Raw genomic sequence first — 14527 nt, 5'->3', positions numbered from 1 at the left:
TCGCTCTGTAAGTCAGTGGCTGCAAACCTGAGGGCACAGCCGCATTGCCCCAGGGCTGGCTGAAGGCCCCGAGAGCTGAGCCCTGCCTGAGTGTCTGATTCAGTAGGTCTGCGGAGGGGCCTGAAAGGTACATTTCCAACCAGCTCGAAGGGATGCTGGCACTGCTGGTCCAGGAATCTTGAGAAATGTGAGCCATAGAAAGTTTTACAGAGACGAGCAAGAGGACAGGTGTGTATTTCAGACAGCTGATTCTGTTACAGCGACAGCGAACAAGCTGTACCAGAGCTGCCCGGAGCACTGGAGTTTCTCACCCTCTTGATCCTTAATGTTCCTGAGAAATTTCACTCAAGAATAACTGGGATGATAAAGAGCATGCAAAGCAGCGTTCACGGAGCGTCAGTGCCCAAGGGCCACTCCCACACCTGAGTGTTTCCATCAACGATAATAATGAGGACCATTCACCTATTCAGGGTGCCAAGGACTAGGAGATGGCACAGATCAAAAAGTGGGACAATGTCCCCAGGCCGTGGGGACTCATGCACTCTCCTATACTGTGGGTTGGAGAGAAAATTGGTACAACCCCTGGAAGGCAATTTGACAACTGAATCAGAATTTTAAATGCCAATGCCCATGCCCTTTGACCCAATGGTTCCATTTCCAAGAACTGAGCCTACAGAGATACTTGTGTTTACGAGCAAAAGGCAGGTTATTCAATGCCCATTGTTTGTACTGGCAAGAGATGGGAAATAACCTAACTATCACCCACAGAGGGTGGATTAAATAAACCATGGTGCATCTGAAAATGGAATAAAGGGTAGCCTTTAAAAATAACAAGTTAGATCTATATGCGCCAGTTTAGAATAATCATAGATAGATAAGTATATGTCTTTCTTTCTCTCATACGTGTGTGTGTGTCAAGGGGCAGAACACACATACTGTGGTGATATACTGTCATGTAAAAATACACATGTGCAGACATATATATATATATGCTCATATATGCAGAGCACATCTCTGGAAGGATTCAGAGAAACAGTCTGCCCTCTGGGATAGGAACTGGAGTGGAGGTCCAGGTTGAGAAGGAAATTTACTTTTCACTGAAAACTTTTTTGTTTGTTTGATTTTTTTTCAATGCTGCATATGCATTAGTTATTTAAATAAACAAACATAGAAGGAGTGCCATGCTTTATCTCACTAAATCTTCAGAGTAACCTAGAAAGGAAGAATTCTTGCTATTCACAAGGCACAGGGAGGTTAAATCATTTGGAAGAGGGGCAGAAAGCAGATGGAAGGAGCTTTGATTACAAATTAAAACCCCACAAGGGTTTGCCACTTTCCATGGTGTCAATACTCCCATCCTAGTTGATTTCAAGCTGGATGTGATGTCACTGAGAGCTGGGAACAGATGTGCACGAACATAAGCCCAGAGGAAGCAGCTCCAACACACCCTTGTAGGGGACCTTTCACCCCCAAACAAGACACTGTTGACTCCTCTCACCTCGTACTTGAGAAATGTAAGCAAATATACCACTTTAGAACCTAAGAGCAGTTTCCAGGGATCTTTATAATAGACACTAGGGTGTTTATGGTATAAACAACCTGACTTGGTTTACAATAAATTTGAAACAGAAATCCAGAAATTCAAATTAAGCATCTGGGTTTTATATTTGCAAATTGCTTCGCCATTCTCTATGAAACACTGCACACAACTATACTAGCATAAGGCAATAAAAGAACAATAAATTAATCAGTGTTAGCATTCTGTCAACACAGCCTCATATTCTTAGCAGGGCCAGCAATCTAAATTAGGAAAGTAGCCTAGAAACCTTCTCCGTGCTTTAATGGGCGAGGTAGGGCGAGAGGACCAGACAGACCTGGACTCCAGTTGGGTTCCAGTTCTGCCACTTGCAAGGTACCTTGGGCAAATCACCTCACCTCTGAGTCTCAAATTACTCATCTGCTAAGGGAGGGTAATGCTCGCTATACAGATTTGTACAGGCAGGTCTGCCAGGTTTAATAGGTGGGGTTCACGTGTGGTCTATACCTGGCTAGAAGACAGAGTGGTTTTCCCCAGAAATGATCCCTCAAAGTGGGAGTTGCTTTATATTTAAGTTATTATTAAGCCTTACAGAATCTTTCACATTTCCTAGACTCTCTCAATCACTTTACTTATTTAAAGTAACAGAGTAGTGTTTGCAAAAGACCAATTTATAGAAGTCACCTGAAGGAAGTGGTTTAAAAAAGTTTTGATGTGCTAATAACTTCATGATATATGTAAGTCAAATCATTACGCTGTACATCTTAAACTTATACAAGCTGTATGTCAATTACATCCTAATAAAACTTGAAGGAAAAAAACCCCCAAAAACAAAAACTATTTTGACACAGATGTAGTCATTATACTGGGGGTTGACTGCATATCCCTTGTAAAGATCTAAAATCTAAAGGAAAGCCACAGTGCAATAGAGCCGGGAGACTGTGGCTGGATACTTCTTTGTGTTCTCATGAGACCCTATGTTCCTCCATGACATATTATTCATCTCAATCGCCAATCCAGCAAACAGTAGGGGCTTAATCAGTACTCACTGAGAAAATGAGTGATGAAGTGTAGTCTACATGATTGCCTATTCTTTTTAAACTGAATTTTTTGTTTTTTCATATCCACAAAAAGGGACTTAAATATTAATACCAAAAATACATAGGTTAAAAAGTTCAAATCATACAAAAGTGTTGAAAGAATCCCCTAGGGAGAATTCTTTTTGGCATCTAGAGTATTATTTATCCAACTATTTCTTTCATGCATGCAGAAACTAACACGTAAGTACAGAAGTTGTATCATGTAATGGCTTAAGATCACAACCTTTGGAATCGGATATGTCTTGGTTTGAAACCAAGTTCCACCATTTCTTAATGGTACCATCTCGAGAAAGTCACATAACTTCTCTGTGCCTCAGTTTCTATGAAAAATGAAGGTAATAATGAAACCTACCCTATAGGCATACTGGAATAATAAATTAGCACATATAAAGCATGTAGGACAGCCCCAAATAAACAACTCAATGAAGGTTAGCAACTGTGTACACATATTTAAACAAAATATGAGGTCATACTTTAGATCCTAGTTTACATTTGCTTTTTCATATAACAATATATTGTGAATACTTGCTCTGTGGTAGTACACATGGAGCTAATTCCTTCTTTTTGATGGCTCCATGACATTCAAATGTGTGCCTCTATGTAACTAATCCCGTCTCTGGCACTTGAGTATTTCTAATATTTTACTATGACAAATGATCACAATAAAAATCCTTATAGCACATACATATTGTTCCACACTTCGGTAAACATTTCTATAGGATAAATTCTAGAAATGAAATTGCTGGTTCAGAGTGTATGAATTTTTAAATATATTAATAAACAATGAGTTATCAAATTGCCTTCCTAAAAGGCTGTGTGCTTTACCCTTTGATCAACGAGTGTACTTTGTTGTCCTACGTTATGTACATTTCAACCAGATCCCCCAATCCTTTATTTGGAACGTTCCACTAGTTGTAGAATAAAGGACTTTGCCCTGCTAGCTCTGCATCATATTCCTTTATCTTTCCAAAAATCATAAATAACTCCTAGGAATTTAGCAACCAGTTTTCTGCAGCAAATATTCAGATAATAGCCTGATAAAGAACTTCTATGGCATTCCCAGATGGGAGAGGAAGAAGGGTTGGAATTTCTGAGCCTTTTCATTGGCAGGTTGGAGGAAATTAGAACAATCCTTTAAGTTTGGGAAACAGGGTGGCTGAATCTGCTTCCCTCTGTTTTCTGTGACTCAGATCCTTGTTAAATAGACGAGGGGCCCTCTCTGTTGAGTCTAGTGGCTGCAATGTCTCTAGTGCAGTGTCCCCAGGGTGTGATTTGGGTACTTATTACTTGTAGCCCTCCAGATGCTTCCAGGTAATACAAAGACAACAGGTGGATGTTACAGCCAGAAGCTGAACAGCGCCACCAAGCTGACAGGCTGTTTCAGTGGTGGCTTAAACCCATGCCACTTTTATTTTTAATTTCAATTTTAATCCAAGTAATAAATATACATAATGTTTAAGAGTTAGTTACTACTACAGGTTAGATACCACTACAAGGCTTATAACAAAAATTCTGTCTCACCATCAAGTCCCATCCCATGAAGCAATAACTCATTCTATAGTTACTTCTTTATACCTGATTATGGTGTCACTAACTTACAGCTATGGAGAATAAGGACTTAGTTTTCCTCTCTTTCTGTCTACACCCGCCCACCTCCAATTTTCCCAAAATAATTATATCATAATTTTTGGTTAAATCAATGCACTGTTTTTACATTACAATGACAATGTAATATTATTTCCAGCTGGGCATTGTAATTTATGATGATTACGTTTTCCTTATAAACTGTTTTTGTTTTCTTGATTTTAATAATCACCTCGTGTCTTCTTTGCTCCAATCCATCCCCAAATTCTTTGCCAGAACTCCAGTCCCCTACAATTGCCCCAGTTTTGTGCTCGGTCTAGGGGCAGTGTAGCGTAGGGTAGTGGTTCCCAAAGTGTGGTTCCCATACAGCAACGTGAACATCAGCACCACCCGGATCTAGTTAGATACTCAAATTAAGCCCTACCCGAGACTTAACCGATTGGCCGCTCTTGGGGGGGGGGGGGGCTAGCAATCTAGTTTGTTACCAGCCCTACGTGTGATGCTGAGGTGCACTCAAGCTTGAGAACACCGGTTTGTATAAGGGTTAAGAGCTTGGTCATTTAAACCCAGGGCTGCTGGGTGTCAGATTTTAGCTATTTCACTTGTGATGTAACAGCTTCCGAGGCTCAATCTTCCCATTTGTATAATAGTTGCTGTGAGACCCATGGTGTTAGGCAGCACGACAGACTCTGGTTTCTCTTGGACACGGCCCTCCCGGAGCTTCTGAAATCCAGTTCCATTACGCAAGGGGAGTTTAAGACGACAGCATAGCACCCCACTCAGAGTATACCCTCTATTGAGGTACCCACCTCCAGCTTCTGTCCTTCAGCATCTCCACGGCCCCTCTGAAGCCCTCCTCTCCCCTTAACCCGCCCCCACCCCCAGCTACCCTACTACAACCACCATTATCTCTGCCATAGCCCCGCGCCACTTCCAGCCCCCAACCCTTCCTCCCCTTGCCCACTCTCTTCCCACTGGAGCGGTCTCAGCCCCGTCTCCCAGCTGCCATCCCCTCCACACTCCTCCACTGCACCCACCCTTACCCTCCCAGGCTAGGCCAACTGCTTCCCATGGCACCACCCCCTTCACCCCAGGCTGGCTGCCCCTTGGGTGTTCTCACCCCTTAAGTACCAGGGATGGAGAGGGTGCATGATCATTCTGCTTCTTGCTACGGGGCAACCCACCTGAGCCTCAGCCCTCTCCAGCTGCATCACTAACCACGGCGCTTCGCGTGCTGTCATTGCTCCATGTCCTCACTGCTGCCCACAAGCCCCTGCCTCATGAGTGGGCCCCAGCTCGTCTCTCCGCATTCTCCGAGCCTCCTCAGGACTCTCCCCTATTCCCTGCGCTCAGTGCCACAGGCCCCCTTGCAGCCTCCCACCTCAGGGCCATTGCACTTGATCTTCCCTCAGACGAGGGAGGACTGCTCTTCTAGTCAGTATGTATTTCGCCGATTCTTTTACTTCAATGAGGTCTCTACTCAATGGTCACCTCCTTACAGCAGTTTTCCCAAACCATCCACTCTAAAATAGCACCTCCCTTCTCCCTTGCTATTCCTTCACTGGCTTTATTGTCCTTTGAGGGCTAATGTTATTTGGAATCACATAATTCCATTATGTCTTATTTTCTTTGTCAGCTCTCTCAAAGGCCAGTGTTTACTGGAAGGGCCTAAAGCCTCACTGCTACTTGTCCCTTTTCCTTCTCTTCTTGTCACTAAATGTTGACCTCCAATCATGTCTGGCACTGTGTGGGGCTCCAGGGAACTCCAGGTAGGCCTGTTTGTCAACAGAGAAAGGCGTGGAAGGCTTGCCATAAACGTTCCCATAAATGCTTACTTTGGGAAGGGCTGAGCCGGGTAAGGTGGTGTGCAGAGCCTGGCATCTCAGTTCCAATCCCAGCTGATCAAACTCCTCCCTCAGTCTCCTCATCTGGAAAATGGGGCTGATGATAGTAAACCTCACAGGATGGTCATTCATGAGAATTTGTGAAATCCAGTGCTTGAGAGAGAGAAAACATTAATAAATGTTGGCTATTGGCCATCATAAGAAGAGGTTACTTTTGTAACTTAAGAAAAACCAGAATAAAAGAAAAAATGGTCAAGCCATCAACAATTTTTCAAGTAGCCTGGCCCCTCTCACAAGCATGTGACAGGATCTATATTCCTTATGGTCTTCTCAGAACTTCAGATCCAAGCTCTCTTAAAATTCAGGTGGGGAAACTGGCTGGAAGAGACCTTGCTCAACCCATGGGGCTGATGAGGGAAGGAACAGAGCCCTTCCTGAGCACGAGGCAGCCTTCTGTCCCTAGAAGCTCTAAATAATCAGGTTTATTTATCTATTTAATGGAGGTACTAGGGATTGAACCCAGGCCCTCATGCATGCTAAGCATGCGCTCTACCACTGAGCTATACCCACCCCCCTAGAAGCTCTAAGTAAAATGTGAGTGTTCATGGTGGCATGTTTTGGGTTTGCTTTTTCATCTTTTAAATCAACTTTATTACAATTCTTAATTTACATACAATAAAATTCCATCACCCAGAAAATTCCCTTGTGCCCCTTGGCATCTAAATTCCCATCCAAAGATAACCACTGATATGATTCCTGCCACCGCAGGGCAGTGCAGCTTGACTTTATATTAATGGAATCACATAGAATGTATTTTTCCTCCATTTTTTTACAGCTTTATTGAGGTAAAGCTGTAAAACTGACGTACCTAAATTGCGTTTATTTAAAGTGTGTACAGTTTGAAGTGTTTTTTAACATACTGCCCCCTTGAAACTATCACAAGATAATTTCAAGATAATGAACGTATCCATCTCCTCAGAAAGTTTCTCATATACTTTTGTATTCCATCCCTCCCTCTGTCCGCACCCCAACTACTAATTTGCTTTCTGTCACCATAAATTAGTTTGCATTTTAAAGAATCGTATATAAAATCATCCAGTTTATATATACCCTCTGGTGCCTGGCTTCTTTCACTTAGCAAAATTATTTTGATTCATCCTTGTTGTCGGATCAATACTTCATTCCTTTTTTCCCCCCACTGAACAGCATTTCTTTGTTCAAGAATACCACAATTTAGTTATCTAGTCATTCACTGATGAACATTAGAGTATTTTCCAGTTTGAGACTCTTATGGAAAAAGCCACGATAAACATTCTTATGCCAGTGTATTTGTGAACATAAGTTTTCCTTTATCTTGGGTAAATACCTAGGCATGGGATTACTGGGCCACAGAGTAGATATGTATTTAACTTTATAGGAAACTGCCAAAGTTTGTTTTTTTTTTTTTTTTTTTTTGCCAAAGTAGGTGTACCATTTCACATTCTCACCAATTGGCTTAAGTTTGACATCAATCATGTTCCTGTCTCAGGGCTTCTCTACTTATTCCCCTCTTCCTGAAATGCCTTTCCATAGTTTAGCAGGGCTGGCCTCAGGTTTCAGCTACGCGTCATATTCCAAAGAGACTCTTATTGACCTGTTATAGACTCCCCCCTCCCCATCCCTGCCAAATTCATATGTAGAATTCACAGCCCCCACTACCTTAGAATGTAACATATTTGGAGATAAAGTCTTTAAAAGGCTGATTAAGGTAAAATAAGCCAGTCAGGGTGGGCCCTAAACCAACGTGACTGTGTCCTTATAAGAAAAGGATAAGATACCCACACAGAGAAAACGTCTTCTGGGGACACAGCCAGAAGGCTGCCACCTGCAAACTAAGGAGAGAGGTCTCAGGAGTAACCAAACCTGCCAACACTTTGACCCTGGACTTCTAGTTTCTGAAACTTCGAGAAAATAAACTTCTGTTAAACCACCCAGTTCGTGGTATTTTGTTATGGTAGCCCTAACAAAGTAATACAGAGGCCTTCCAATCACTACTTTGTTACCATTAGAATAACTGACTCAGGCAAGAATCATTAATGAATATTAAAAACAGTGGGTGAGGGTCTGATGAAAAACAGGATGGTCCCAAAATAACTTCCCACTTCCTACAAAATACTTAGTTACAAAGGGAACCTTGGCAGACACCACCTTAACAAAATGATCAAAGTTAACATCATCAATATTGGAATAAGCCAACATATTGCGCCTCCTGATGTGATACACTGAGGACACAATTTCTTTCAGTGGCATCCTGCCCAAAATGCATAACCTGATTCTAATTAATCATGAGAAAATATCAGAGAAATCCAAACTTAGGGACATCTACAAAATAACTCACCAGTACTCTTCAAAAATGTCAAGATCATAAAGGACAATGAAAATTAATTAATTGCCTTTCTAAATTAAAGGAAACTAAAGAGGCATGACAACCAAATGCAAAATGTGATCCTGACTGGATCTTAGGGAATGCTATATTATTGGGACAATAAGCAAAAATTAAATATGAAAGATGTATTAAAGAATTGTATTATTGCTAAAATTCTCGATTTTGATAATTGTACTGAGATTTTGCAAAAGAATATCCATTTTTTGGGAAATACACATGTAAGTATTTAGGGATTAAAGGGGCACGAGGTCTGAAACTTACTCTAAAGTGGTTTGGGAAAAAAAGCACATATACATATTGTGTACAATATATACACACATATCCACAAGAGAGAACATGATAATGCAAATGTAGTAAAATATAGCAAATCGTTATTCTGGTTAAAAAGTGTATGAGATTTCTTTACTATTCTTGCAATTTATATGTAAATTTGAAATTCTATTGAAAAAAAAGATTAGTCTTTCAATGACCACACTAACAGAAGCGGCCTGTCCCCAGATCCCAGACACTTTTTGGCTCATTCTTTTTCTCTATGACACTTATCACTGTCAAAAAAAGATGCTATATTATTATATATGTGTAAATTATTAATGTATTAGGTTATTTAATATCTAACATTTAGTGTGTGCAAGGCCCTGTCCTATTTTAACCTCACTGAATCCTCCAACTACTGTTCTTCCGTATCATAGATGACTCGAGACACAAAAAGTTAATTAACTTGCACAAGGTCACCCATATGATTTGATGAGGCACAGTACCTCAACCAAGGTAGACTGTCTTGTTTATTGCTCTTTCCCTGGCAACTTAGAACAAAGACGGCACCTAGTGCATTAAAGACATTCAATAAATATCTGGCGACTCAGTTAATAAACTGGGGCACCTACTAGGCATTGAGATACAAAGCAGTGAACAAAATATTAAAAAATTCATGCTTAAGTGGAGCTTACACTAAGCGCTCTTAGCCTTGCATCCAGTTAGCCACTTTATATATAAATATATACATTTCACTTGCGGCTATCAACCCTGGGAGGTAAAAAGCAGTTTACCCACTTTGTATAAGAGGAAACTGAGGCTCCAAGTAGGCAATGATCTGCCCAGGATTAAGGGGCTAATAGGAGACAGGGTGTGGATTCCAGCCCAGTCCTGGCGGTTCCCAGGCACGACTTGTGAGTTAATTAAACCGACCAATCCACTCAACCAATCAGCATTTATTAGGGCCTACTGGGTGCGGCTCCTCTTCTCTCAGAGCCAGAGAGGAAAAGAAGAGGTTGCGGTGCGCAGACAGCTGCGGAGGCCGGGAAGCCACAGCGGATCGCTGGAATTTGGCGCCTATTTTTTGTGGGTTTTGTGTTCTCGCCTGTGATTGGGCCCCGGCGTGGCGTGCCGGGTGCGCCCGGCTGCGGCTGGCCCGCCGACCTTGGCAGGACCCCGGCGGCGCGGTACTCGGCCTGCCTCCCGGGAGATGGGACACCAGGAGCCCCCGCGGGCCCGAGTGAGGGCGGGAGGTGCGGCTTATATAAAGGGGTTACGTAAAGGGCTCAGCTGGCGCGAACACGTGGAGAGCCTAGCCGCCCAGTTCTCCCCTGAGAGCGACGCTGCCATCACCCGTGCAGCTGCAGGCTGCGCCGCACGCCTGGCGCGGGCCACAGCCTCTCGCGCGGCTCCGTACCGGAGGCAGCCCCAGCCTGGAGCAGACCATCCCCAGCCGGGGGCCTTAGGGGGGAAACGGGCTGCCCGGAAGTGGAAGGGCGCCGGCCAGGTAAGGGCGCGGTCCGCGGAGTAAAAGCTAGTACCGAAGCTGAAAGTACCCCCGCCGTCTCGGGCGCCTAGGGAGGGCAGTTGGAGCCCCCTGGTCGGCGCGCTCAGGGACGCCGAACTTTTAAGTCATCCCCTTCCACCCGCGGCCCTGCGGGACTTGGGCCGGTCCGCTGGGCTCCAGCTCGGGCTTAATTCAATGGTCTGTTTACACCCGGGAGATCACAGGGCGGGACGCGGGGAGGGGCATCCCACAGGGAGTCAGGCGGGGAAAAAGACTTAAACAGTCCGAATTGCTTCTTAAGGCGATTTTCCTAGGTCGCGAAATCTGCGGGTCCTCGCTTTTCGTATTGCTACACGATAAATTAACTGAAAAGGCGGGGAGTTTTTGCTTTTCTTTCCGGCTCCCCCCTCTGAGCCACTGCCCTGTGGTTTCGTCTTTCCCGCTTTCCCCTCCCCCGTTCAGTCAGCAGCCGTGGCTTCCGTCTTAAAGGGGCCGCGGCGGCCGGAGGAGGAGGTGGGACGCCCTGCGGCCTGCTCTCCTGGCCTCCCCGCCTCGGCCTGGTCGTTTAACCGCTTCTTCCGCCCGCAGGTCACAATCCAAGGTCCCGCTCCTCCGCGTCCCGGGGCCGGACGGAGGGATGAGGCAGGGGGGGCCCGGGCAGCGCCGTTGCTGCTCCCCCCGCCGCCCGCAGCCATGGAAACGGGGGAGGAGGACGGCGCCCGCAGAGGTACACAAAGCCCCGAGCGGAAAAGGCGAAGCCCAGTGCCGCGGGCGCTCAGCGCGAAGCTGAGGCCGGCGGCGGCGGCCCAGGCCATGGATCCGGTGGCGGCCGAGGCCCCGGGCGAGGCCTGCCTGGCGCGGCGGCGGCCGGAGGGCGGCGGCGGGTCGGCGCGGCCGCGCTACAGCCTGTTGGCGGAGATCGGGCGCGGCAGCTACGGTGTGGTTTACGAGGCAGTGGCCGGGCGCAGCGGGGCCCGGGTGGCGGTCAAGAAGATCCGCTGCGACGCCCCCGAGAACGTGGAGCTAGCGCTGGCCGAATTCTGGGCCCTGACCAGCCTCAAGCGGCGCCACCAGAACGTCGTGCAGTTTGAGGAGTGCGTCCTGCAGCGCAACGGGCTAGCTCAGCGCATGAGCCACGGCAACAAGAGCTCGCAGCTTTACCTGCGCCTGGTGGAGACCTCGCTCAAAGGTAAGAGCGCCGCGGGCCGCCCTGGCCAAGCAGGGCCTGGACCCAGTAAGCTAGTGGGCTCGGCCCCAGCTGACCCCTGGGCCCCTAGACCGTGCTCCTGGTCCTGTCACCCTGGACGTAGACACACCCTCCTTTCGGGACCTGGCACTCGGGCCCTCCTCTCTTTTCAGCATCCAGGTTCAGACCCCAGCACAAACGTTAGCTGGTATTTTCATAACAAGTGCTCATTAAGTGCCAACCATTGTCTTAGTAAGTGCTCAGTAAGTGTGAGCCATTATTATGAAACGTCCTGCTCTCTTAGGGGTTGATTTGGGAGTGGAGGGCGTAGGATTCAGAGTTGGTAGAAGAACTTCAGAGTCCTCCCCGCTCCAGGGCCTCTTCTCTTTCCCTCCCAAAACTAACAAAAAGGAAAAACTTGGCTGGACCCACCCACATCCCCTCCCTGTCTGGTTCCAAATATCCTGACACCCTCCAGCTCCACCCTGCAAACTCTTACTTCCTAGTCTTCATTTTCCTCTGAGACAACCCTCTGCCCCTCTCAGCTCTTCCTTCATCCCAGGGCAGTCAAGCAAATTGGTGGTTTTCTGGCTAAGTCCTCTTGGGGCCTGCAGAATAATAACCCCACAGGTGGGCCTAGAGCTTTCACATAACAACATCTAACATCTTTTCCCTCCAGTTTTTCACATTCTTAATCCTCTGAGGCTGGTTTGCAAGTGGTTTTATTTATAAGAAGGATGGGGCTCAGTGAAGCAAGGCGGGGGTTGCAGTCCTGGGAGGGCTCGTCCTAGTTTTGAGGTTTTACCGCAGTTAGGGAGTGTATTCATCCTGAGTGCTCAGTACTCAAATGTCTTGTCAGACTATAGGTGGCCAAGATCCGTTTGTTCAGAGAAGAGAGGGCCAGTGGGCTAGGGAGGCCCAAGGAGACGTTCTCAGCGGAGAGGTTGCTAATCTGAGCCCTAACTATGCTTCAGATATCTTAGAGTGACTTTAGATAATAACTTTCAAAGTAAATCCTCTCCTCTTTCTATAAATGGAGAAAGTAAAGGTGTAACAAGCATAAGTTGATGAAGGTTAATCAGCATGTAAGGGAAGTAGGGTTGTACTCCTAGTTTCTTTACTAGAATTTTTCATGGCATAAGCGACGGGAACCCAGATCTGTCTTGATTCAAAGTCTCAATCCTGTTTAAAAGGGGTCACTGTACTCTCCTTACCTGGAGGATGAACGAAAGCTGACCTGTAAGAATGGGTAGGATTTCGGGTGGGGTTGGACTGGGCATTTTGTTTGTAGCTGTTGCCTGACTTTAAGATCCTACACGCCCATCCCAAGAGAACTCTCTGTCTTGTTTCAAGTACATTGCTTGACAGTGGATTGCAGGACACGATCAGTATCACCAGTGGTCCTTTTTCAAAATAGGCTTCTGCATTTTATGCCCATTCCTGCCCGATCGCCCTACAAAGCCCACCCTCTCTCCTGGGTGAATATATTTGTTTCAAAAAGACTTTCCAGGAGATGCCTATAGCTTACTGGTATCCTGCAAGCTCTTTATTTCATTCTCAGACTGTCGTCTCCGTGAATAGTGAATGGTCTGGGCTTCATATTACACGACTGTCTTTGGATATAGGAATTTGCCAAAGAATCCCCTTCTACCCTCAGTTCATTGATACCAGTTTTGAAACTTCAACCTGGGGTAGAAGTCTTCACTTCCTCTCCCTGCATACACTGTTCAAACTCTTCATTTGTAGAATTTGTCAAAACTACAGCCAACAGTAGCAGCATAGCACAGTGGTTAATACCGTGCACTATGGGGTCAGACTTTTAGTCCTGGTTTAACTGACTTCAGAAGACAGGGGACAAGTTGTTTAAAACTGTGGGGTGCGTTCCTTTATTCATAGGATAAGGGTCGCCTGTCACAGAGTTGTTTTGCAGCCTGAGAATGTCAGCAAGGGCTCCAAAGGAGGAGAAATTCACTGTTTTTCCAGTAAATTCAGGCTACATCTTGAATCTCCCACCATCATCCCCATCGAGATTGACAGTGTTCCTGTCTAAGTTTCCCAAATTTGTTTGACCATGGAACACATTTGGTTTCCTGTGTTGTCGGCAGCGCCAAGTTGACAGAAACACTGGTATTTTCTTACTCCCTTTGTGAACTAAAACTGAGGCCTAAAAAAAAAAAAAAAAAAAGAAAAATATTTTGTTTTTAGGTCACAGACTTAATATGTCCATTTTAGTTGTTTGGAGTCTTAAATATGAGCCTCTAATGTGGGTCAGTCCGTGTTCTGGGCCCAGGGATGCAGCAGTACAGACCATGCATGTTGTCTCTGCTTATGAAACTGATGTTCACACTTACACGTCAGGTGTCAATTTAAAAAGCAGTAAATGGGCATTGAGCTTTTTGCTAGCAATATTAGAGAACACAGACCCACAATACTCCAGGTTAAGTTTTCTTGACTTCACCTTCCGAGAGTTAGCAGTCTTAATCTGCCCTGGGGCAGATTCCTTCTAGTTTACAGATAATCTGGTTCAGCTCTGTCATTAATCAGAATGTCCTTTGCAGTCACCTCTTGCCCAGTCGCCTGCAATTCACAATAATTTTGAACAGATAAGTGTTAATGTGCCTTAAAGTTTCAATGAACCAAATCCACAAACTTCTACTGAGAGCCTATAGTGATATTTGCAGAAGAAAAAAAAACTCTTTGACCCAAAGGAACTTAATTTGAAAAGTTTAAGGACCTGTAGGAGATTCAAACACTAACCAGGGTCACAGGAGGAATAGGCAAGTTGGCTCATTAACAGCGGCTTTGTACCATGTTCTAGAAATTAACAGAAAAAATGAGAATCAGGAGTTAGCCCAAAGTTAGCAGAGAAGTGGGCCTAGGAACATGTAGATCCGTAGAGAAAAAAGTGGAATTTATTTCACAATTGGGCCAAATAGAGAATGATTGTTTCTTCCTCCGCTGTAGTATCAACTTGACCAGAAGGTGTTCTATAGTTTAAAAAAATTATACATGAATAATCCAATATCAAAGAAGGGGGAGGAGACTTCCTAATGGCAGGTCTTCATCTTAGCCAACTTTGATAGACTTCTGTC

At 45.2% G+C, this 14527-nt stretch overlaps 1 protein-coding gene across 6 annotated transcripts in view; it reads left to right on the top strand.

Moving 5' to 3' along the window:
* Positions 1-9724: 9724 nt before the first annotated feature.
* The window catches only part of STK35 (serine/threonine kinase 35), a 101454-nt gene continuing 96651 nt past the window's right edge, over positions 9725-14527 (top strand). For 5 of the 6 annotated variants that reach the window (XR_012500568.1, XR_012500567.1, XR_012500569.1 and 2 more), the window contains exons 1-2: positions 9725-10249; positions 10838-11438. Coding sequence is in view for 1 of the 6 variants with exons in the window: in XM_074347037.1 (XP_074203138.1) it covers positions 9953-10249; positions 10838-11438 (898 nt within the window). In the remaining 5 variants the exon portion in view is untranslated. The remainder of the gene's footprint in view (positions 10250-10837; positions 11439-14527) is intronic. The other variant, XM_074347037.1, reaches the window with a different exon arrangement.

The sequence above is a fragment of the Camelus bactrianus genome, chromosome 19, assembly GCF_048773025.1.
Source record: "Camelus bactrianus isolate YW-2024 breed Bactrian camel chromosome 19, ASM4877302v1, whole genome shotgun sequence".
Classification (NCBI taxonomy): Eukaryota; Metazoa; Chordata; class Mammalia; order Artiodactyla; family Camelidae; genus Camelus; species Camelus bactrianus.
This window is presented reverse-complemented; position numbering and strand designations above follow the sequence as displayed.